The 27,045-nt window shown below is 36.0% G+C and overlaps 1 protein-coding gene across 14 annotated transcripts in view; it reads right to left on the bottom strand.

The window, feature by feature from the left end:
- The window catches only part of HDAC9 (histone deacetylase 9), a 944,501-nt gene that overhangs the window by 137,987 nt on the left and 779,469 nt on the right, over positions 1-27,045 (bottom strand). For all 14 annotated transcript variants that reach the window (XM_045495014.1, XM_045495020.1, XM_045495015.1 and 11 more), the window contains one exon: positions 4,479-4,597. In XM_045495014.1, coding sequence (XP_045350970.1) covers positions 4,479-4,597 — 119 coding nt within the window. The remainder of the gene's footprint in view (positions 1-4,478; positions 4,598-27,045) is intronic.

Here is a 27,045-nt window from a genome sequence, read left to right as displayed (position 1 = left end):
GAATTCATTTATACAGGTATCTGCTTCACCACAGTGCTCTCTCCCTGCCAGGCAGACATTCACAGTGGGATAAAAGGAGTAAGAGGATCACGAAAAAGGATAAAACATTGTATCAAAAAGAAGATGGTAATTCAAGACTAAGATATGTTATTTGATCTCCACCCCCCCCCCCCCCGCCAACTAATAGATGTTCTTTACATGTCAAAATAGCATTTATTTATTTGCTTTACATATCAAAATAACATTTATTTATTTGCTGAGGCAAATAGTTACTATCTAAAGAAATATAAAAATGCTCTGTTTGTAAAAGGAACATATATTTTTTTTATCAGACATGGCTATCACCTCAAAATGACTTTTTAAAATTTTTCTTTAATGTTTATTTATTTTTGAGAGACAGAGACAGAGTGTGAGCAGGTGAGGGGCAGAGACAGAGGGAGACAAAGCAAGCTCCAGGATCCGAGCTGTCAGTATAGAATCCAACGTGGAGCTTGAAGTCATGAACCATGAGATTATGACCTGAGCCAAAGTTGGACACTTAACCAAACGAGCCACCCAGGTGCCCCCACAATGACTTCTGAATTATTCCAAATAAAGGAAAAATTGTTATTCACACAATGAAAGAAATTTACACATAGTTCACTATGCGAAGGCAATGAAAACAGAGAATATATAAACACGTTGAAAAGAAATAAAATATATATTTTGTTGTAAATTAATCTGAACTGAAGAAACTATTCTTTTTAATGTTGACAAATCACAAACCCTGGGGGTGTTGCAATCTAGTGAATTAATTTTATTGGTGGAACATGACACTTAATTGTCATGCCAACCTTCTTAAACTGTAACCTAAAGGTATTAGGTCTGAATGATAGTATTTTAAATAATTTTTAATGTTTATTTATTTATTTATTTTGAGAGAGCGCGCAAGAGAGAGAGTGAGCACAGGTGGGGCAGAGACAGGGAGAGAGACAATCCCAAGCAGTCTCCACACTGTCAGTGCGGAGCCCAATACAGGGCTCCACCTCATGAACCTTGAGATCATGACCTGAGTCAATATTAAGGGTTTAACTGACTGAGCCACCCAAGAGCTCCTGTATGAGAATATTTTAAAAAGATACACTTAGGGGCGCCTGGGTGGCGCAGTCGGTTAAGCGTCCGACTTCAGCCAGGTCACGATCTCGCGGTCCGTGAGTTCGAGCCCCGCGTCAGGCTCTGGGCTGATGGCTCAGAGCCTGGAGCCTGTTTCCGATTCTGTGTCTCCCTCTCTCTCTGCCCCTCCCCCGTTCATGCTCTGTCTCTCTCTGTCCCAAAAATAAATAAACGTTGAAAAAAAAAATTTAAAAAGATACACTTAGAACTTCACGATAAAATTTGATGTAGTATTTACGGTAGGATACAAAGATACTTGTTCTTTTCAATGTAGGCCTTAATTCTGGTGGTTAATTGAAACAATAGCATAGATTTTAAATAGCTAATGCAGACAATTTAAAACTTTAGCACAAATATGAATATTTATTTGTAGAGAACATTTAATATGTAAAGAAATGAGAGGAGAAAAGAAGAAGGAAGAAAAATAGTACTAGCCAAGAATCAGCTTTAATTTAAATCACCTTTATGTTTGAAATGAAATTTTTGTCATAGTATCAACCAATTCTTTTTTAAAAAAATCAGACAGCTAACTAGATATCCAAATACAGATGAAAACACTAGTTGCTTTGACTTAATTTACCTTTTTACATTCAGGGATATTAAACAAAACTATTTTAAAAGATTATTCAATGTGCTAGGACAGTAAAACTTTAGCATTTCTGACACAATAATATCTTCCAAACCATTCTCTAAAATCCTTGGATATTCTACTTGGGGCAGAGGTGACTTTAGGTGGAAAACATTAGGAGATGGATTTGTTTCTGTAATTTCTACCTACTTTTCACTATAGGCTTTAGCCTATTTCTAGCGTCATTTAGGGACTCCTCTCAAATGGAGGATGACTTCTGGCATAGGACAATGAAGGACCTATATTGATCGCCTGTGGAGAACTTTCAAATCAAAACAACATAAACGCATCTGCCAGGTGGTTAGAGAAAGAACAAAGAGACACAGGGGTGAGCTATTTGGGGAATAACTATACAGCTGTCTGGTAATGCTAACCTCTACCTAATTATGGCAGCATCTCTAGAAAATATAGCTGGCATACTCAGGCCTGTATGAGATGACACATACAAACAGTTGCCCAGATGTGATGCTCTGTGGTTTTTCATTTAAGTATCTGGGGACTAGTCAGTGTCTATCACAGACTGTGCTTGTGGAATTAAGGGTCTAGGGCACCAAAATGGCCTCTGCAGTATGCATCCAAGTACTCTATTCTCAAGCATTTTATGAAACACTGTCCTCTTTAGTGGAAAAAATCCAGTGAAAGCCTCAGGCAATATTATCTAACTACAAATTCAGAGTAAGCACTTTGATTTTACCCCAACTATTTCAGATGGTAAAATAGTTTTCTCACCTATGAAATATGTGAATGTTTTAGATAGGTTCTACTACAATCTCTGAGTTCTAGTATATCCTTTCCTCATCGTCTATCTTTTCCTTATTAAACTGTATGTACTCAAGAGAGGGCCAATTATAAATCAGTTAAAATTTATGTCTGTATATGTTTCTTAGGAAACAAGTCACCTTGTAAGGAAACATATGGTATGTTGAGTAGAAAAGATATAAGAAGGGAAAACAGACAAAGAGGGTTAAAAGGCTGGAGAGATTATAGACAAACTTGTCCTGGCACAGAAAGCAATGAAGACCTTCCCCCAAAATGGATAAAGAAACACAACATAATAAAGGTCCTGGTGCATTACACTCAAGCTAAAATAAGTAGAAACCATGTTTCTTATATCTATGCCTAACATAAATGACACTACTACTACTTTCTATTATACCTTCCAAGATGATATTTGATATTTGAACTTCACTTGGCAAAAAAATGAACAAAAGAGAAAACAAAAAGATTAGTTCCTTGCAGCTAGTGCTGAGAAATGGACTCATTACAACTTGCCTCCTTGGCAGGAAGAAAGACCCAAATACAAATATTCCTCCTTCTGGAGGGAGATTTTTGGATTTAATAGCAAGGAACACCTTTTCTAGATTTGTGTCTTTGCTCCATGTGTTTTCCATTGTTTGGGTTTATCTCAACTTGGGGTATAGCTCTTTTTTTTTTTTCCAGACTAAACTCTTCAGCAGTCTTGATGCTAAAGAGGTCTATCTGCAGTGGAAGGATACACTGCAGTGGAATTTCATGAAGAAGGAAAAGGGATCATAAAGACATCTGATAAAACCAAACACCTCTCTATTCTATTTTACCAAACTTGTGAATTATTACACTTTGTTTGTGTTTGTGGAGTTGCCTCTTTCAATATGTTTTCAATAGACAACAAGGCACCGAAAACCCTGGGTAAATAATAGATGTTAAATATAGCTACTACCTAACAATGTTACTGGAACAATTAGAGTGCAGAAAACTCTCTCACATGAGAAGCCAACTAAAAACAAAGATTGGCATGGTGCTGGTTCTTTGGTTCTTTTTAAATTAATAAAACACACTTGCTCTAAACTCATCTCTCACACTTAAAAACTACTTAGGTTGCTTTTATTTGTTTTCAACTCCCATTAAAATACACAATAGTCGATCCGATTCTTTGTGTAATTCTGCTTTTTTTTTTCCTTCTTTTTTTATACATATCCAGAGTGCCAGCATACATTTGTGTGTGTGGACTATATGTATGCCTTATTTTCACATTCAGAGAGCATGGGGATTGTTCTTGAAGAAAGCCTCTTTCTAGCCAGATTCTATTAGGTCACATTATGTAAATGAATGTATAACACAAAATTCATTTATTCATTTGGTGTGTAGTAGAACACATGGCAAATGCTAAGGAACACAGCCAAAAAGTTAAACTGTGCAACACAAAAGAAGACCAGTAGAGATCCTGAGCATTGTCTACACACTTGTAGAGAGCTGCTGAGTAAGGGGAACTATACCTTTTGCATTCAAACCCACAAGACCATAGATAGCATTATTAGGAAACACGAATTTTTACCACATGTACAATGGAATAAAAACAGTGACTTCCATTCTCTTTGCAAAAAGCCCAGTAGCTTTTCTAGACTCATGACCTTTCAAGTCTTTTAATGTATTTTAAACAGAAGTCCTATCACTTCTGCCTTTAAGTAGCAAAACGGGACTCTGGGAAAACATAAAGGTTCTGAAATGCCTCATCAAGTCTAACAAAGAAAACTATTTAACTTTGTTTGTCTTAAAGGCAAACATCTACAGAGAGATGAATCTGACAGAACAGTAAACATGATCTAAATTATTTTTAAAAGTCTTACCTAAGCATACTAGACACAAGCAAAAGGTGCTGTCCATTTTAAAGACCTATTATGTCTTAACATTTCATAAATTCCTAAAAGATAATACTCACATTTTGCTGTCACCTTGTACCCCCCCAGAGGAGGGGCATGGCCCTCTAATGCATCAAATCCAGCGGAAACTAGGACCATGTCTGGATCAAACTCTTTGGCCACAGGCGTCACTACAGTCCTACACAGTAAAAAGGCAACCAGTTACACATGGGAATGGTGAATACCTTTAAAAATTGTGCAATGAAAACGACTTGGCACAACCTCAAGAACTTCCCAAGAATAAAAGAGAAGGGGAAAAGAAAACACCATTTGAAGAGATCAAAATGTTATCATTTCCTTAATAGTGAATCACTGTTATTTTAGCATCCCAATTCAGTCTTTTTCTTTCATCTTTTTTTCCTCTAAATTAAAAAAAAAAAAAAAAAAAAAAAAAAAAAGCTTTACAGGTACATTCTAAAGCCCATCATATTACATGCACATCTGTGGCTGCTTTATCCCACTGCCTATAAAAAAAAGTGCTTCTTCCAAGGGAGTGACTAATGTTTTACAGAGGAAAGTCGAAGCTTTAGTGAAAACCTGGCTTGCTCCAGTTAGTGAGAACTTGGTGTAAATTTGAACTATAAATTTCTTTTGAGAAAAAGTTGCTTTTCCAACTTAAAAAAAACATTTTTAAATATTTGTCATGGTAGGGGGTAACTCCTGCAAAGGAAAAACAAAAATTCCTTTAATAGAGTCCAGACTATAATGTTAAGTGAGTCTAAGGTCAGAGACACCAGGAATGTGGCAGCCTCATCCATGACAGCAACCCCTGCTGGTCCTACTCAGACACTTCAGCATTTACCTCTTTAGCCTTCTCAGGACACCCTAAACCCTTTTTCCTCAGTGCTGGATTTGATAGAAAATGATCAATAGATGCTACTGGGATTCATAAAATAGAATAAAAAAATAATGTAGGATTCAAGACTGATGTTCCATTATTAAAATTCAATTTTTTAAAGACTATTTAATAATATGGGGAAACTGCCTGCAATAGCAAATTTAAAAATTGGTAAGGTCTCTACTGTGTGTTTAGTAGATAGAAATAACTGTACAAATATTAAAATTGTTAACCTTAAGTAGTGACAAAATGGAATTCTTTTAATTTTTTTGTTTGCCAATCTCTATTTTTACAGTGACCACATATTAGTTCTACACTTAAAAATTTAAATAAGAAGTTGTTGAAGTTATAAAAGATAATTATTTGAAATTTACCTAGAGATATAAATGAATAAAATGTTTTTCATAATTCCACTACTATTATAAAAGTATGAAAGTTTAATACTTCAAACTCATAAGTGTGCATGTAAGTGACGTTCACAGGTAGTCTTTCTAACAATTGGAAAGCCACTCACATCTGAGTTAGGCCACCAGTGAAACTAAGTGAAAACCTAATTTTGTTTATGATGTACAGTTTCATTATTTTATTCTTCAATATAATTAAGAATCTCTAATAAAGCTACATTATCAGGAGTGATACCTTCAATCCTTTTCCTTCCCAATAATGCCAACACTTACATTATAATTTTCATAAATTGTTACACATTACCAATTCACTACTTTCATATGAATGAAATACCATGTGATATATGTATTTGGGATATTGGAATAAATGGTCTCAAAGAATCAAGAGTGTTTTATCAAGGAACTCAGTATGATTAATCCTATGTACTCCTTTGGCAAACAAGCAGTACTCCTAGGAAAATATGGGGGTAGATGATTAAACAAAGTTGTCATCCAATCACATGCATCATAGTAACCAATCTTCCATCTCCTTTCCCTCTCTGGGAAAAGTTTCTCCCCCTCTACAGATGGACTGAAGGGTAAACATCCTTCAAGGCACAGCTCACTATCTTCTCCATAAGGGCTTCTCTCTACATATGGACATTAAATATATATGTATATATTTTTGAAGGACAAATACGGTAAAGGAGACAAGGACTGCCAATATAATTTGAATATATGACAGACATGGATACGATCTACAGAGAGGAAAATTAAAACATAAGTGTAAGTTCTGCAGTGGAAGCTACAAAAAGAAAGACTTTTCTCTTTTCCTAGAGAAACAAACTGACCAAAGAGAAAATACCTAGAGAAACTGACACTTGAGAGTCACTCAGACCAACAATCAGGTTTTTTTCTCAGTCTTCCCATAGCGAATGTCCTACTCAAAAATCCCACTCAACATACAGAGCTCCCACTTATCTTTTCAGTGTCCTTTTCTCAAATATGAAGGATTGTTTGAAGAAAATTTCCAGAATAAAAGACAACAAAACTAACATGCAAACAAACAAAAGAAAGAGAACTCAGAAAACCAGAGAAAATTCAGGGAAGACACTATAATTGCAAAAATTAGGATTATCCTCAAAGACATAAAACAATACATCTAGTAAATGAAAAGTGAGTGCTACTAAAAGAAGAAAAAGCAAACAAAACATATAATAGACTATTTAAAAGATAAAGTTGATAAGTTCTCTCATAAAGAATAACCAAAATAGAGACACGAAAAATTGACAATGTCAGATCACACACTTAAAGAACCCATTTAGGAAGTCAACATACAAAGAACAGTCTAAGAGATTTTTTTTTCCCTTTTTTTTTTTTTGTCTTATTGAGAAGTAATTGACATAGAAAACTGTATTAGTTTAAGGTGTCCAGCATAATGGTTTGACTTATCTGTATTTTGAAATGATTAACTCTACATGTTCAGCCAACATCCTTCTCATCTAGATAAAATAAAAAAGAGAAGAAAGAAGTATTCTCCTCATGATAAGAACTCAGGATTAGCTTTCATAATTCTTTCCAGTATATCATACAGCAGTGTTAGCCACAGTCATCATGTTGTACATTATATCCCTCCTACTTATTTATCTTCTAACTAGAATTTTGTACCTTTGACCACCTTCCTCTAATTCCTCTTGACACCACACTCTGCCTCTGATAACAAGTCTGATCTCTTTTCCTGAGTTTGTCTTGTTTTTTTTTTGTTTTTTAGATTCCACATATAAGTGAGATCATAAAGTATTTGTCTTTCTCTGACTTACATCACTCATTTAGCATAACACCTTCAAGTTCCATCCACGTTGTTGTAAATGGTAGGATTTCTTCTTTTTTATGGCTGAATAATATTCCATTCCATATACATACCATAATTTCTGTATCCATTCTTCCATAAGCTTGGTAGTTTTTATATGTTGGCTATTATAAACAATGCTGCTCTGAAAATGAGGGTGCACATTCTTTTTGAGTTAGTGTTTTCATCTTCTTAGGATATATTCTCAGAAGTGGAAGCAGATCATATGGTAGTTCTATATTTAATTTTTGAGGATTCTCCATACTGTTTTCCCTTGTGGCTGCACCAATATACAATTCTACCAACAGTGCATAAGGTTTCCATTTTCTCCACACCAAAGCCAGCGTTTGTTTTCTCTTGTCTTTTTCATGCTGGCCATCTAACAGACCTGAGGTTATATCTCAATGGGGTATTAATTTGCATTTCCCTAATGATTAGTGATATTGAGCATCATTTCATGTACCTGTTGGCATTTTGCATATTTTTTTCAGAAAATGTCTATTCAGGTCCTTTGGGACCATTTTCAAAAATTGGGTTGTTTGTATTTTTGCTTTTGAGTTGTATGAGTTCTTTATATATTTTGGATATTAACCCCTTATCAGACATATGACTTACAAATATTTTTTCCCATTCCATAGGCTGTTTTTCAATTTTGTTGATGGTTCTTTTACTGTGCAGAAGCTTTTAAGCTTGATGTATTCATACTTATTTACTTTTTATTTTGTTGCTTGTGCTTTAGGTGTCATATCCAAGTAACTGTTACCAGGGCTCATGTTAAGAAGGCTTATTCCTGTTTTTCCTCTAGGGGTTTCATGGTTTCAGGACTTACATTTAAGTCTTTGATCCATTTCAAGTTAATTTTTGTGACTGGTATAAGATATTCTTTTATGTGTGATGCATTCTTTTATGTGTGATATATTCTTTTATGTGTGAATATCCACTTATCACAGTACCGCTTATGGAAGAGACTGTCCTTTTTTCACTGAGTATTCTTGGCTCCTTTCTCAAATTTTAGTTGACTGTAAATGCTTGAATTTATTTCTGGGTTCTGCATTCTGTCCCATTGTTCTATTTTTCTGTTTTTGTGCCAGTACCATACTATTTTGATAAATTTGCTTTATAATACAGCTTGAAATCAGGAAATGTGAAGCTTCCTGCTTTGTTCTTGCTCGATTCCTTTGACTACTTGGTGTCTTTTGTGGTTCTATATCAATTTTAGGAGTGTTTCTTCTACCTTTGTAAAAATGCCATTGAATCTTGATAGAGATTACATTGAATCTATATATATTATTATTTTTGATACTATTGTAAATGGGATTGATTTCTTTTTCAGAAAATTCACTGTTAATGTAGAGAATGCTAGTGATTTTTGTACGTTAATTTTGTATCCTGCAATGTTACTGAATTCACTGATTAGATCTAACAGTTTTTGGTTGTCTTTCAGATTTTCTATATATAAAATCATGTCATCTGCAAAGAGAGACAATTTTACTTCTTCCTTTACAATTCCGATACTTTTTTTTTTCTTTTTTGCTTGATTGTTCCAGCTAGAACTTCTAGTACTATCTTGAATAGGAGTGATGAAAGTAGGCACTCTTGTTTTGTTCCTGATGTTAGAGGAAAAGCTTGCAACATTTCAACAATGTTACCTGAGTGAGGGCTTGTCATACACGGACTTCACTGTATTGATATATGTTCCTTCTTTGCCTGAAATTTTCAGTTTTTATCATGAATCAATGTTGAATTTTGATAAATGCTTTTTCTGTATTTATTGATATAATCATATGGTTCTTTTCTTTCATTCTGTTAATGTGATGTATCACATCGATTGATTTATCTATGTTGAACCATCCCTGTTTTCTAGGTATAAATCCCACTTGATCATGGTGAATGATCCTTTTTCATGTTTTGCTGAATTCAGTTTGGTAGTATTTCATTGAACATTTTGCATCAATAGTAATCAGGGATATTACCTGTAGTATTTGTTTAAGTGTGCTTTTCTGTTTTTTCTGGATAATGCTTAGTCTTGTAAAAGGAATTTTTGGAAGAGTCTGAGAAACATCTGTGTTAATTTCACCAGCTAGAATTTACCAGTGAAGCCATCTGATCCTGGGCTTCTCTGTGTTGGGAGATTCTGGTTACTGATTTCATCTCCTTACTAGTAATCCATCTATTCAGATTTTCTCTTTCTTCCTGAACAGTCTTGGTAAGCTGCATGCTTCTAGAAAATTTCTCATGCCTTCTGGTTATTTAGTTTGTTAGCATATAGTTATTCACAATAGCTTCTTATCATCCTTTGAATTTTGGTGATGTCAGTTTTAATGTCTCCTTTTGACTTTATAATTTTGTTGATTTGGGTATTTTATCTTTTTTCCTTGTTTGGTCTAGCTAGGTCTTTTTTTTTTTTTTTTTTATCTTTTCAAAGAAGCAATTCTTACTTTGGTTAATCTTACTTTTTCTGTTTTCTCTTTTATTTATTCTCCAATCTCTATTATTTCTTTCCTTTTTCTAACTTCATGCTCAGTTTGTTCTTTTTCTAGTTCCTTAGCATTAGGTTATTTGGTATCTTTCTTGCTTGCTAATATAGGTGTTTATTTCTATAAATTTCCCTCTTAGAACTGCTTCTGCTGCATCCCACAAAGCCTGGTATGTTATGTTCCCATTTTCATTTGTCTGAATAAGCCTTTTTATTTCCCCCATTGATTTCTTCTTTGATCCACTGGTTGTTCAGGACAGTGCTGTTTAATTTCCATGTGTTCATGAATTTTCCAAGCTTCTTCTTAATGATTTCTAGTTTCATGCCATTGTGGTCAGAAAAGATACTTGGTATGATTTCAATATTCTTTAATTACTAAGACTTATATGTGGTCTAACATATGGTCTATCCTAGAAAATGTTCCATGTGTGCTTGAGAAGAATGGTTTTTGCTCTCATTGATAGAATGTTCTGTATTTGTCTATTATATCCATTTGGTCTATAGCATTATTCAAGTTTGCTCTTATTGATTCTCTGTCTAGATGATTGATCTATTGTTTAAAGTGGAGTATTGAAGTCCTCAACTATTATCAAATTACCATTTATTTCTCCTTTTAGCTCTGCTAGTTTTTGCTTTACATATTTAGGTAATCCAATGCATAAGTATTTATACTTGTTTTATCATCTTGATGTAGTGACCCCTTTATCATTACACAGTTATCTTGTCTCTTTTTACCATTTTCAATTTAAAGTCTATTTTGTCTGATGTAAGTACCACTACTTTTGGTTTTTTATGGTTACTATTTGCTTGAAATATCTTTTTCTGTTATTTCACTCTCAGTCTGTGTACATCTTTATAGCTAAAGTGTCTCTTGTAGGCAGTATATTGTTGGATCTTTTTTTTTTTTGTTTCCATTCAGCCATTCTATGTCTAATAATTTAATCCATTACATTTAAAGTAATGATTTTTATTTTTTTAATTTTTTAGAAGTTCTTTTTATGTTTATTTATTTTTTAGAGACAGAGTGTGAGAGAGAGAGGGAGAGACAGAATCTGAAACAGACTCTAGGTTCTGAGCTGTCAGCACAGAGCCTGACACGGGCCTTGAACCCACGAATGGTGAGATCATGACCTCAGCCGAAGTTGCAAGCTTGACTGACTGAGCCACACAGGCACCCCTAAAGTGATAATTTTTAAAATGAAAAAATATTTAATTGAAGTATAGTTGACATAGAATATTAAATTAGTTTCAAGTGTACAACATAGTGATTCAACAATTACATACATTAGGAAATGCTCACCACGATAATTCTATTACAGTATTATTAACTATATCCCCTATGCTATACTTTCATCACCATGACTTTTTTAAAACTGTAAGTTTGGGGGCGCCTGGGTGGCGCAGTCGGTTAAGCGTCCAACTTCAGCCAGGTCACGATCTCGCGGTCCGTGAGTTCGAGCCCCGCGTCAGGCTCTGGGCTGATGGCTCAGAGCCTGGAGCCTGTTTCCGATTCTGTGTCTCCCTCTCTCTCTGCCCCTCCCCCGTTCATGCTCTGCCTCTCTCTGTCCCCAAAAAAAAATAAATGTTGAAAAAAAAAATTAAAAAAAAAAAAAACTGTAAGTTTGTACCTCGTAGTCTCCTTCACACATTTCTCCCACGTGTAAAGTAATTATTGATAAGGAAATAGTATTGCCATTTTTTTTGTTGTTTTCTAGTTGTTTTGTAGATCCACCATTGCTTGTTTCTTATCCTGCTTTTTCTGTGTCTTAATGTCTTTCGGTATCAGTATGTTTTGACTTTATTGTTTTCTTTGGTGTAATTACAACAGGATTTTCCCTTGTGCTTACTAAGAAGCTTACATAAAGTATCTTAAACTTCTAACACTCTATTTTAAACTAATAACAATTTAACTTCAATACAATTCATAAAATTAACACTTTTATTTCTCTTTCCCCTCACATTTTAGGTTGCTGTTACAATTTACATGTTTTTTAAACATAGATTGTGTAACTAATAACAGATTATAGTTTTGGCATTTTTACTATGTTCTTTTTTTTTTTTTTAACATTCAAACTAGAGTTGTGAGTTATCTGTCACTATTAACATAGTTCAGAATCTAACCTTGACTATATGTTTACCATTACCAGTGAGGTTCATACCACCTTTTAACGATTTTATGTTATCAATTAGTGTCCTTTTACTTCCACTCAAAGAATTGCCTTCAGCATTTCTCATAAGGCGGATCTAGTAGTAATGAATTCCCTCAGCTTCTGTTTGTTCAGGAAAGTCTTTATCCTTCATTTGTTTCTGAATGACAGCTTCACCAGGTATAGAATTCCTGGTTGACAGTTATTTTCTTTCAATATTTTGAATATATTGTCTTCTGGCCTGAAAAGTTTCTGTTGAGAAATCCACTGACAGTCTTCTGGGGATTCTCTTGTATATAATTTCTCTCTTTTCTCTTACGTTCTTAAAACTCTTTTTTACTTTTGACAGTTTACTTATGATATGTTTTAGTTTAGTCCTATTTTGTGTTCAATATATTTGGGTTCCTTCGGACCTCATGAATCTGGATGTCCATTTCTTTTCCCCGGATTGGTACATTTTCAGCCATTATTGTTTTAAATATACATTTTATCCCCTTCTCTTTCTCTTTTCCTTCTAGAATTCCCATAATGTGAACATTGTTTCTTTTCATTATACCCCATAATTCCTATAAGTTTTCTTCATTGTTTTTCTTTTTTTTTTTTTTTTTTCTTTTTGCTCCCTTGAGTAATTTCCAATATCCTGTCATTCAGGTTGCTTATTCTTTCAATGTGGGGTCTACTTTTGAAACTACTTTTGAATTTTTCACTTTACTTATTGTGTTTTTCAATTCTAGGATTTTTTTTTTTTGATTGTTGCTATTTCCTTGTTGACCTTCTCATTTTGTTCATGCATTGCTTCCCTAATTTCTTGAAGTTGTCTGTGTTTTCTTGTAGTTCACTAACCTTCTATAAAAGGATTATTCTGAATTATTCCCCTGGTGGTTCACAGATCTCCATTTCTTTACAGACAGTCATTGGAACTTTATTAGTTTCCTTTGGTGGTATCTTATTTACTTGATTTTTTGTGAGCCTTGATTCCTTTTGTTGGTATCTGCACATGTGAATAATTACCCTCTTTTAGACTTTACAGGTTTGCTTTGGCAGAGACAGTTTTTCACCAGTAAGCTGGGTTTGCACCTGTGGGTGTGTCAACTGATAAAGTCCTTGAGCAGGTGGGATCTGCTATTATGGTTTATTTTGGAAGCAAGGCAATTGTTTGAGCTTTAAGTACTGGGATGGGAACATGTGCTACTGGTTGAAAACAGTTGAGTAAAACAGCTGCTTGGTTCCCTACCCAAGTGAGGCTGTAAGATGGGATCCACAGTTGCCTGGATTCTCTAGTCAGGCTTACTAGAATGGTCAGGACTGGGTAATATATTCAGTAATAGATGAAGCTATGAATTTGTTTCCTTGCCCTGGTAGGTGCGCATGATGAGAACAAAGGCCTGTATAGCTTGTTGTGTGGGGATCTGAATTGAAACTGTGACCCAGAGTGTTAATAAGGTTGAAACTAGCAGAAAATTTCAAGCTTGGTTTTCAGAGAACTGTTTCCCCCTAATCAGCTATTGTGTCTTTTCAGACCCCACTAAAAATCTACTAGCTGTCTCTGCAGAAGTCTGGACTCAGGGTCAACTGATAAGGTTCCAGCCTATGAACAAGCAAAACCCTGCATTCCTTACCCAAGATAATGACTCCCAAACTCCATACACTTTATACTAACTCTCAGAGCATACCGAAAGCCCTTTCTCCTCCTCCTAAGATAACCTCCTAAGGTCAAGGGCTGAGTTTTGCCTTGTTCTGATGTTAAGTATCCACCCCAAAGTGAACATGGGATATATGTTACATATATGTTTGCTCAAATGAGCATGATCCATCTTTTCTTATGAATAGTCTTAAGTTTCCTTGCCTTTCTAAATCAGTATGTGTGTAATCTCAACCCCTATAGTTACAAAAAACTTGTTCTCTCACCCTTCAGGGAGCTGGATTTAAGGCTTTTTTCCCTGTCTCATTTGGCTGTCTCTCAAATAAACCCTTCCTTGCTGCATACCTGGTATTTCAGTGATTGACTCTGCTGTGCATCAGGCAGATGGGCCTGGGTTTGGTGACAGAATCAGGCCAGAGCTTTCCCAGGTCATATGAGTCTACCAGTTCTGCTCTGCAGTTGGGGAAGCCAAGGGCCATGGTCAAGAGCCACATGTTCAAATGCTACTGTATGTAGGGCTGTTAAATGCGCTATGCAATTTATCCATGCACTCTGGTTAGGTGCCCTGGTCAGACAGGCTGAAGACTGTATTCAGCAATAAGTGGGGCTACAAATTATGTTCCCCATAATTGTCTCAAAAGCCAAGTATACAGCTCTTTGTTGTCTCAGTTCAAGCCAATCAGCAACCCCAAATTCCCTGACCATACAGGTCCACTGGCTTTGCTGTTCGAACTATCATCTCTGCCCACTCACTTCATGGCTCAAGTTCCACTGAGCTGCAGAGCCTCCAGGAGTTGTCTTCAGCCCTTCTGGTCAGACAGGACAGAAAGACACTGTCTACAATAGGTGAAGTTATGTCTCAGCTCCCTTTCCTGGGTGGCAGTGGGAGGGGTCAAGGTGGCTCCAAACTACTTTCAGTTTCCCAAATAGGCTCTGTTGTTTGGGAAGGTCTTGGAGCTACCCTCAGCCTTGGCTATGAATTCATTAATATTCCTGTCTGCATGGTAGAGGAATAGTCCACTCCCAGTACTGGCTTTGCTATGGGGGCAATCAGCTCTGTTTGCCCACCTCTTAGGTTAAGTGCCACTGGGCCACAGTTTCCAGAAACTGTCTCCAGCCCTGCTGGTCCAATGGGACCAGAAGACACTTTCCAAAGTGGGTGGGGCTGCAACTCAGCTCACTGCCTGGCCCTGGAAAACCAGGCTCTAAGGCCTGTACAACTCCTCCTTTGAGAATCTGAATCAGGTAGATCTGCAGGCTGACATGCTCTCTGGTCAAAGTGTACTCCTGACTTGCTTCTCAGATGAGCAAAACTACTGACTGGGACTACTACTTAGGCACTGCAGGCATAAAGATGGATGGTCAAGATCCATGTGCTGATTGTTGCAAACCCTCCCGCCGCCCCCTTCTCCACCACAATCAGATTCTCAGTGGTTGAGCCCCACAGATTTCCCCACAATCCTTGTGATATGAGATCAGAGTAGGGTCTCCTGCAAAGCAACCTACAATGCTGGGAGTGGTCTTGTCTCCTCTGGGTTCTCTTCTGCCCCTGAAGGAACCAGAGGCTCAGGGGAGACCTCTATGTGTGGGGATGTGCCAGCCAGAGTTAAGAACAATGTGGTCAATGTGTAGCCACTTCTCTTACCCTTCTAATGTAGTTTGCCTTGGTCTCTGTGGTACAGGGGGTTGCTTCAGCCTTATCCCCATGCTCTAGAACTCCCTCAGTGATGTCTTTTCCTTGAATAGTTAGTTGTTAGTTGTTCTTTTGACGGGGAACAAAGCCAGGAACAACCTATGTCACCATGTTGGTTATATCACTATTTGGGAATCTTTTTAAAATTTAGAACGTCCTACTCATTCAAATTGCCAATCAAAATTGAGAGTAGAAAATAAAGTTTCAGATATTCAAACTGTTAACAAAAAAATAATATCTCAAAAATTGTAAAAAAATAAGGGGTGGACAGCATCTGGCTGTCTCAGTTGATGGAATATGTGACTCTTGATTTTGGGGTTGTAACTTTGAGCCCCACGTTGGGTGAAGAGATTACTTTAAAAAGTAAAAAAAAAATAATATCTCTCACAAATATTTTCACAAGAAGGTATTGGATGATATAACTCCATTCAAATGAAGGCATATAGTACGAAAGAATGAGACACAAGCCATTGACCCCATCAAAACATTTTTGAAAATGTTCATTTTTGCCAAAAGTAAAAACAAATTACTCTTACTTTAGAACAAAATAGAAATTTGTATGGAATGGAATAGGTTTTCATTCCAATGGAACATTTTGTTAACAAAGACATCTTACCTAATTCCAAAAGAATTAGATCTATTTATCAACAAATCTCAAAATATACAGATCCTACTAGTTTCCATGTGAAGCAAATATCATGTTTGTTATGTATATCATTCCTGAATTCACAAATATATGGCTTTTCCAATTTCACACAGAATTTCAAAATGCTCTTTCAGGACTAATCCTATATACTTGAATTAACTCCAAACAATAAGAAAAATGGAAAATTGGAAAAAAAATACATACTTAGAATTGTATCTGAGTGGTAGTTGTTTGTTTAATGAATTCGTGATGTATAATTGTAAAAGTGATGCTATGCTACAACATATGCTGTATACTGAAGAACTAAATGGTAACGGGTGCTTAACAGCGGTATTGGTAAGGTTCATTTATTTATTTTAAGAAGTATATAATGAGTGTCTATTATGTTGCAAATTCCTTTGGCTTAAAGATATGCTAAATTTTGAACTGTATCTTTATTTTCCTCTTTAAAGTCTCTTATGCCTAGTTCCCTGATAAACTGAGGAAACTAAGACACCACAAATCTCTTTATTGCCGCAATTATTTTAGCAATGTATGTGAAGTGTTTGTACTCTTCTGTTTATGCCAATACAGACTGAATTTTAATTCAAAAGATCTATCACGTCTGAAAGACTAAAAAACACATTTGGGTAAAATATAAGTGGGAAAAGTGATAATTTTTCCTAAATGAAACACATTCTCAAAGGCATTCATTTAAAATTTTATCTAAACAACTAGGTTTTTTGATTAAAGATAGCAAACAAAGCATATGTGTTTGTCTCTCAACTTTCCCAATATCCCAATGGAAGGAAAGTACAGGTTTATATGAACTCATGGTTTTAAATACGTATCAAGCAAGCAGACATAGAAATAACTTTAGATATGTGTATGCGTGCATGGGTTAGTATGTATTTCCTAAAAGCAATGACAGCCCAGGGGCAAATAACAGTGGCCAGATCTTGTTTTCTAATATCATTCTCCAATGATCTTTGGGAAAGTGGTTGATTCCTGGGCTGTGTCAGGGAAAATACCAGGTATTTCTGTAACATCTTATGATGACAGAAAATAATGAAATGCTCAAAGATAAAGGACATATTAATAGGGCATATGAACAAATGTGACAGAGCTCCCAATGGCCAAATCTGGGACAATTTCAGGGAAAAAACAACTAATGAGAGTATTGGATTATAATCCAGAGTCAAATAAGTATATGTGAATCATACAAAGATTTAAAAATAATGGAATAGATAGAGAATAAGTCATTCTGCCTTATAGAAAAAATTCAACTAATATGTATAGAAGAATTGAGAGAAATAGAAAATCACCATTTTAACAAGACAGAAATATTTGATGCAGACAAGGGCCATGAAAGGATGCTGAAATTTGTGGGCAAAAGTTTAAGAAGAAACATGGTGCTTGCATTATATCTTCCAAAGTATCTTCCCCAAGATATTCTAAAGGAAAAGAATAGAAACTTTAAAATAAAGAACGCTGCAGATACCATCTCAGTTAAGTGATCAAGGTTACCATCTCTTGTGATAAGACATATCAACACCAATTGTCCCTGATGTGACACACTGAGAAAGGTTGATCATTTCTATAGTATTATTGCTAAAATATATATAATTTCAAATCTAATAAGAAGAAAACATCAGGAAAACCTAAATTGAAGAACATTTGACAGAAAAAGTGACCAGTATACTTAAAAGCCATGGCCAGGAAAATAAGGAAAGACTAAGGATTGCTACAGATTGGAGAAGACATCTAAATGCAGTATAAGGCTCTGGATTGGATCCTGCAATAGGAAAAGGACATTAGTGGCCAAACTGCATGCAGTCCCATATAAAATCAGTAGCCTAGCTAACAGTAGTGTACAAATATTAATTTCTTAATTTTGATAATTATACTATGGTTATGTAAATTTTTAACATTAGGGGAAACTGAGTGTAGGGATAATATAGGAACTCTATGCTTTTCTTACAACTTTTCTGGAAGTCTAACAGTATTTCAAAATAAAATATTACCAAGCATCAACATACAAAAAAAAAAAAAAAAAAGAATTGATAACAACAAAAGAGGATGGAAGAGTTGTTAATAAACAGGGATTTTTAACAAGTTTCTAGAAGAGGGAGACTGCATACTGAAAAAAATTAAACAAATAAACACAAGCTATCACCCTGAATACACTCTTATGGGACCACAAAAGAGACATGAGACACTCCCACTCAATGGAACCCCACTAAAGAAACATATGATGAAGGAAAAGAGGCAAAACTGAAAACAAGAGATTAAGAAATGTTAGTTGGTTAAGAGGACCAGCACTATTTCCAACACCTCAACTACCTTTCCTATCTGCCAGCAACCAGTGTTTAATCCTAGGCAGAATACTCAGTTGATTCTCCTAAGAAAAGGAGGTATCTGCAGAAAACAAAGAGTGTGGATACGGTTACCCCAAAATATAGTCTTCATTTTTTTGTCATTTAGCGAGATTCAGAGACCATGAGCCATCTCCTGGAATGCTAATCCCAAAGTGGGATTTGGCGTAACATACACCTCATCCCATACGGGCTCACACAGAGCTCCCATTTGATCCATTTTTCAACCACAGGGAAAAATCTGATGTTAGTTACTACTTTCATAAACATCAATGTCAAAACATAAATTTCCTGACATATAAGGAGAACCAGTAGCATAAACAAAAGATTAAAATAAAGCCTGAAGAAAACAGAGATAGTTCAGTCAACAGAAACAATAATCTCAGAGATTCAGAAAAATATTTTATCTTTAAAACAAAGACATGCCAATATAAAAAATAACAAAAAACAAGGAAAGCACTTAAAGATAAAAAGAATAATTATATAAACTAATAGAAGGTATGAAAAAATAAAATTAAAGTAATCCTCCTATAAGGAAGGAAATAGACAAAATATAAGTGGGAAAATATGAGACTTAAAGGATTCATGCAGAAGTCATATATTTGAATAACAAGGTTCCTGAGAATGCTGAGACAGGGGAGGAAATTTTCAACAAATAACAGAAGATAATTCTTAGGAACTGAACAGTAAGTCCAACTGATGCAAAACTATGCATAAAAACATACATATACATTTAGACTTATTCTCATGAAACTTCAAATCCCCAGGGATTCTTAAAAAATAAAAAAAAAGTCATCATCAGAAGAGATCAAGAAGGAGTTTGACATCAAAGTACCAATCAGCAACAGTGAATGTCCTCACATTATAAGGGAAAATTATTTTTAAACTTTAATTCTGTTTCCAGTCATTACATACTGATTTTCAAGTATGTTACTTAAATAAAAATACTTTAAGACATGTACGGACTCAGAAATTTAATTCCAAAACACTCTTTCTGAATAATTTACTTAAGAATATACTTCTGTAAATCAAGAAAGTAAATCCAAGAAACAGAGCAGCAGCATAGGACCAAAGTAGTGGATGTATCACAGGAGAATGAGAAAGAAGGCCCAGTGACCTGTTGATTTGTATATGTATTTTTTCACTATAAAAACAAACTACTAAAGCAATAATGACAGCATATCTGCTTTTTCATCTCCATTTGACCATTGGAGATTCTGTCATAGAAGAAAAGAATCCCATTTTGGATATATTTCCGTGAAATGTGATTCTAAATCAGAACCTCCTCAGTTAGTATCAGATCTCTGGATTTATTTCAACTCTAGTCAATGGTCAACGAATTGATTGCAGTGACACTGAGTCATGTGCTTTGTTTAAGATGAGTCACACTAGTGATTTCCCATGATTCACCTAGGTGTATGCTGAATAAACAGTATACAATCCTACCCATTCATATGGCATGCTCAGTGCAGGGGAGCACTCCTCTGGCTTTAAGAAAAACGAAAGGCTTGATTCTTCAGCCTTAAACTCAAAATGTAAAGCATTTCAAAGCTTTTTAATATATAGAATTATTAATATTTTTTATTATTCAGAGCCCCTATTATGTGAGAGGCACTAGGACTGTGCCAGGATTCAAAGATATGAACAAGTTGTAATTCTGCCCTCAAGAAATTCATAACCTACAAAGAAAAGTAGGTGGAAAATACGTTTTTGTAGTATGGCATGGCACAAACTCAGGCACAAGCAATGTACCAAGAGACCGAAGGGAGGAGGCAGTCAATAGGGATGAAGTCAGTATGAAGACAGTTCAGCAGAAGAAGGAACATGGGAAGTGATTTTGGACATTAGTGTAAGAGGTTGCCAAGAAGAAAAAAGTAGGGAGTTCATACGGATGGACGAGCAAGGGCAAGGGCAAGAACATGGGCACCTGAAAGGATACGGAGACCTGTGACAAATACTTCGACATGATTGGAGCATATGGTGCATATGGAGTAGCAGCAGCAGAGGTTTTAAAGGCATGCAGTTTCCAGCCCTACATGTCTGGCACAGAACCAGGGAAAGCTTGATGTTGAGGAAACCAGGGGCTATGAGATAGTGGTGACAAGTTTTTCAAGAATTGCAAAGTTGACTATAGTGTAAGTGCATCACTCAGGTCATTTAATTCACTCAACAAATCTTTAACAACCCCCTGGAATATTCGAGGAACTACTGTAGGCAGGGTTTATAGCATACAGAGTCCCTGTTCTCTTGCCTTCATGGAGTTAACATTCTAATAGAGGAGAAAGTATAAATAAAGAAGCAAGCACATACTAATGGCTAAGGTGAAAAATAAACATAAAGTCATGGAAGGTGGTGCAATTTAGGTATGGGTTCACAGAGAAGGCAGCTCTGAGGTGGTGGCAGTGGAATAAAGCTGCACCGTATGAGGTGAAGAAGTAGGTCAAGTGAATTATGGGGGTAAAACACTGGCCTGTGAGAATAATAAATGCACAGGACCTGAAGTGGGAGGGTCTTTGGTATATTCATAAAGGACCACAAGGAGGCAATTATGGCTGACATAAAGTGAATAAAGGAAAGATGGTTGGAAATGGGGTCAGAAAAGTGGCATAAAGTCAGTTCACGTAGGGCCTCATAGGCCCTTATAGGGACTTTGGATCTCATTCTGAACAACAAAGGAAACTGGAAAGTTTTGAGTACAGCAGCGACATGATCTGATTTATATCATTTCTGTCCTCATCAATTAAGCTAAGTATTTTAAAGTATGTTTTAGAATTATGAGGTCTTTTGACCTCTGAGACAGCAGATTCTGATCCCCTATATAATTTTTATAATGGCATATTATAATCATGTAAATATGAATTATAGGTGAAAATTCAAGTCTATACTTTTCTTTATAGTTTAATTGTAGGTCACCACTTAAAAGCATCATACTATAAAATTACACATTTTCAAATGGTACAAGGACTTGTTCCTTTTAGATTTTTCTTACAAAAATGTATTATTACAATATGCACACTTTTCATCCATCTGCATATGTTTTTGCATGAAGTGCAGGAGGATGCTCCCAAGGAAAACTCTTCCTAACAGTTAATGCTTAGACAAGTGAGGAAGGAAGCATATCAAAGAACAGCTGCTAAACAGATTCTAGGCAGTGGTTGTGGTTGGTGCTTCAGGATGTCCCTCAGCACTTCACTCATCACTAGACCAGTCCCCTTCCGAGGACACACCAAGGGAAGGGATATAATGGATGTTTGCGGAAGAGGGTCAGCTTTGGAAGCTCTAAGCACACCAAATATACCATTTATTGTCCACCAGATCCACCAATCCCAACCCCAGCAAGTCTTGCTTTTCTTCCTTAACATCCACGCTCCATCTCACACACCCAACAAAGACAAACTCAAATAAACATTGTCTCTATCACCACCCTCTGTTTTCTTTATTGTCCCAATTTTCCATCTCTGGCAGCTCCCTTTGACTCTCTCACACCCACCTCCAGTCCATTAGGAAATCCTGTTGTCTACACATTCAAACTATATCCAGAAACTTACCACATCTCAACACCTCCTATATCATCACCCTGGCCTGTGCCAACATATTTTATCTAAATTAGAGCTACAGCCTCCTAGGAGATAGCCCTATGATCTCTTTTACCTACTCTATACTCTGTTCTCAACATGGCAGCGAGGTTGATATGTTTATCATACCAGATCCTGACCATTTTTTCTCAGGGCATAAGGAAATGTTTCTTAAATGGCCCTCAAGTCTCTGCACAATGAGGTTGCCCAGCATCAATCTGATCCCATCTCTTACCACACTCCACCAGGACTCTACTCACAAGGCTAGATGCACTCTGGACACTGGGATTTTTACACTGGCTACTCCTTTTGCCTGCAGCACTCTTTCCCAGATGGCTAACTCCCTCATCTTACTCAAATCTTTGCTCATGTATCATGAAGAGAGGGTAGTAAGACCTTTCCCTAATGCCCTTCCCCATACCTAGCATCACTCCATCTCCACCTCCATCATTCCACCTCCATCATTCCAAACTCTTTTACTCAGCTCTTTTTCTCCCATAACACTTATCTTCCCAAGTGATACATTATTTACTTATTGTGTTCATTGTATATTTTATTGTCTAATTGTCCACAATAGATGCAAGGTCCCCAAAGGAAGAAATTGTTTGCCTCCCTCTGGGATACAGCAAAAGCGGTCATAAGAGGAAAGTAAATAGCAATCCAGGCCTTCCTAAAGAAGGAAGAAAGAACTCAGATACACAACCTAATCTTGTGTCTTAAGGATCTGGAAAAAGAACACCAAATAAAATGCAAAACCAGCAGAAGACAGGAAATAATAAAATTAGAGCAGAAATTAATGCTATCGAAATCAAAAAAACAGTAGAACAAAGAAACCAGAAGCTGGTTCTTTGAAAGAATTAACAAAATTTATAACCACTAGCGAGTCTCATTAAGAAGAAAAAGGAAAGGACCCAAATAAATAAAATCAAGAATGAAAGAGGAGAGATTACAACCAACACAACAGAAATAAAAACAATAAGAGAACATTATAAGTAATTACATGCCAATAAAATGGGTAATTTGGAGGAAATGGACAAATTCCTAGAACATATATATATACTACCAAAACTGAAACAGGAATAGAAAATTTGAACAGACTCATAACCATTAAGGAAATCAAATTAGTAATCAAAAATCTGCCAAAAAACCAGAGTCCAGGGGCGCCTGGGTGGCTCAGTTGGTTAAGTGCCCGAATTCAGCTCAGGTCACGATCTCAGGGTCCGTGAGTTTGATCCCCGTGTCGGGCTCTGGGCTGATGGCTCAGAGCCTGGAGTCTGCTTCCGATTCTGTGTCTCCCTCTCTCTCTGCCCCTCCCCCATTCATGTTCTGTCTCTGTCTCAAAAATGAATAAAATGTTAAAAAAAAAAAATTAAAACCAGAGTCCAGGGCCAGATGGCTGTCCAGGGGAATTCTACCAAACATTTAAGGAAGAGTTAACACCTATTCTCTTGAAGCTGTTCCAAAAAAATAGAAATGGAAGGAAAACTTCCAAACTCTTTCTATGAAGCCAGCATTACCTTGATTCCAAAAGCAAACAGAGACCCCACTAAAAAGGAGAACTACAGACCAATTTCCCTGATGAACATGGATGCAAAAATCCTCAACAAGATATTAGCCAACCAGATCCAACAATACATTAAAAACATTATTCACCACGACCAAGCAGGATTTATACCTGGGATGCAGGGCTGGTTCAATATCTGCAGAACAAGTAACGTGATTCATCACATCAATAAAAGAAAGGACAAGAACCATATGATCCTCTCAATAGAGGCAGAGAAAGCATTTCACAAAATACAGCATCCTTTCTTGATAAAAACCCTCACGAAAGTAGGGATAGAAGGAGCATACCTCGAGATGATAAGAGCCATATATGAACGGCCCAACATTAATATCATCCTCAATGGGGAAAAACTGAGAGTTTTCCCCCTAAGGTCAAGAACAACACAGGGATGTCCACTCTCACCACTGTTATTCAACATAGTTTTGGAAGTCTTAGCCTCTGCAATCAGACAACACAAAGAAATAAAAGGCATTCAAATTGGCCAGGAAGAGGTCAAACTTTCACTCTTCGCAGATGACATAATACTCTATATGGAAAACCCAAATGATTCCACCAAAAAACTGCTAGAATTGATTCATGAATTCAGCAAAGTTGCAGGATATAAAATCAATGCACAGAAATCGGTTGCATTCCTATATACCAACAATGAAGCAACAGAAAAAGAAATCAAGGAATCAATCCCATTTACAGTTGCATAAAAAACCATAAAATACCTAGGAAGAAATCAATCCAAAGAGGTGAAAAATCTATACACTGAAAACTATAGAAAGCTTAAGAAAGAAATTGAAGAAGACACAAAAAAATGGAAAAAGATTCCATGCTCCTGGATAGCAAGAACAAATATTGTTAAAATGTCGATACTACCCAAAGTAATCTACATACTCAATGCAATCCCTATCAAAGTAACACCAGCATTATTCACAGAACTAGAACAAATAATCCTAAAAGTTGTATGGAACCAGAAAAGACCCCAAATAGCCAAAGCAGTCTTGAAAAAGAAAACCAAAGCAGAAGGCATCACAATCCCAGACTTCAAGCTATACTACAAAGCTGTAATCATCAAGACAGTATGGTACTGGCACAAGAACAGACACTCAGATCAATGGAACAGAATACAGAGCCCAGAAATGGACCCACAAACCTATGGGCAACTAATCTTTCACAAAGCAGGAAAAAATATCCAATGGAATAAAGACAGTCTCTTCAGCAAGTGATGCTGGGAAAACTGGACAGCGACATGTAGAAGAATGAACCTGGACCACTTTCTTACACCATACCCCAAAATAAACTCAAAATGGATGAAAGACCTAAATGTAAGATAGGAAGCCATCAAAATCCTTGAGGAGAAAGCAGGTAAAAACCTCTTTAATCTTGGCCATAGCAACTTCTTACTCAACACATCTCTGGAGGCAAGGGAAACAAAAGCAAAAAGGAACTACTGGGACCTCATCAAAATAAAAAGCTTCTGCACAGCGAAGGAAACAATCAGCAAAACTAAAAGGCAACAGACAGAATGGGAGAAGATATTTGCAAATGACATATCAGATAAAGGGTTAGTATCCAAAAATCTATGATGACCTTATCAAACTCAACACCCAAAAAACAAATAATCCAGTGAAAAAATGGGCAAAAGACATGAATAGACATTTCTCCAAAGAAGACATCCAGATGGCCAACCAACACATTAAAAAATGCTCAACATCACTCACCATCAGGGAATACAAATCAAAACCACAAGGAGATACCACCTCACACCTGTCAGAATGGTTAACATTAACAACTCAGACAACAACAGATGTTGGCGAGGATGCGGAGAAAGAGGATCTCTTTTGCATTATTGGTGGGAATGCGAGCTGGTGCAGCCACTCTGGAAAAGAGTATGGAGGTTCCTCAAAAAACTAAAAATAGAACTACCCTATGGCCCAGCAATTGCACTAGTAGGCATTTATCGATGGGACACAGGGATGCTGTTTTGAAAGGACACATGCACCCCTACGTTTATAGTAGCACTATCAACAATAGCCAAAGTATGGAAAGAGCCCAAATGTCCATCAATGGGTGAATGGATAAAGAAGATGTGGTGTGTGTGTGTGTATAATGGAGTATTATGTATAGTATAATGAAGTATAATGTATAAGTATAATAAAGATGTGGGGTGTGTATGTGTGTGTGTGTGTGTGTGTGTGTGTGTGTGTGTGTGTATATATATATATATATATAATGGAGTATTACTCGGCAGTCAAAAAGAATGAAATCTTGCCATTTGCAACTACGTGGATGGAAGTGGAGGGTATTATGCTAAGTGAATATTAGTCAGTCAGAGAAAGACAAAAATCATATGATTTCATTCATATGAGGACTTTAAGAGACAAAACAGATGAACATAAGAGAAGGGAAACAAAAATAATATAAAAACAGGGAGGGGGACAAAACAGAAGAGACTCATAAATATGGAGAAGAAACTAAGGGTTACTGGAAGGGTTGTGGGAGGGGGGATGGGCTAAATGGGCAAGGGGCACTAAGGAATCTACTCCTGAAATCATTGTTTCACTATATGCTAACTGATTTGGATGTAAATTTAAAAAAATTAAAAACAAAATTAGATAGATAAATAAATAAATAAATAAATAAATAAATAAATAAATGAATGAATGAATGAATGAATGAATGAATGAAATTGTTTGCCTCTTTGTTCACAGATGTATACCCGGGACCTAGAATAGTCATATCTCCCACATAGTGGTCACCCAATAAACAGTTGTTGAATGAAATGCCAAATGACAACCTCTCTGGTTTTTCATGCTTCCAGCTCAGGTTTTCTTAGACCCTCACTCTTCTTCAGCCTATGCACATTTCACAAATATATGTGAAATGCCTTATTTAGTAAAAGCCATCCACGTTTTTTTTGTCATGTTATTGTATATGAACTTTTGCTCTGAGTGCAATCATCAGATAATCCTATCTTTCTTTCCCGGCAGGCTGGTTACAAAACTGTCCAAGCCAAAAAACAGAATAGGGATGATGATTATAAGAATATGCCCCATTTAAATAATTTTTAATCTAGAATTATACTAATGGGGAAAAGAAAAGAAAAGAAAAGAAAAGAAAAGAAAAGAAAAGAAAAGAAAAGAAAAGTGGGAATAAAAATTCTTCACAACTTCAGAAGATGTAGTATATATATGATATGGCTTCTATTTCTTCATATAATGTTGCATTTTCTTTTCTTGTGTCTACATAGTTTTTCTCTGCCTCAATAATTCTACTCAATGTGAATTTCCTCTTACCTTAACCTATTTTTGTTGATCAATTTAGATATTTTTCTAAGTGTCTAGGTCTTTTTTATTTGTAGAAATAAAGCATTAAAATAGAAATTCTGCCAGCACAGAAGACATTATTCTCTAACCTTCTTGCTTTGATGAG

The sequence above is a fragment of the Leopardus geoffroyi genome, chromosome A2 (genome assembly GCF_018350155.1).
Source record: "Leopardus geoffroyi isolate Oge1 chromosome A2, O.geoffroyi_Oge1_pat1.0, whole genome shotgun sequence".
NCBI lineage: Eukaryota > Metazoa > Chordata > Mammalia > Carnivora > Felidae > Leopardus > Leopardus geoffroyi.
The sequence above is the reverse complement of the archived record's forward strand: the minus strand, read 5'-3'. Positions and strand labels throughout refer to the sequence as shown.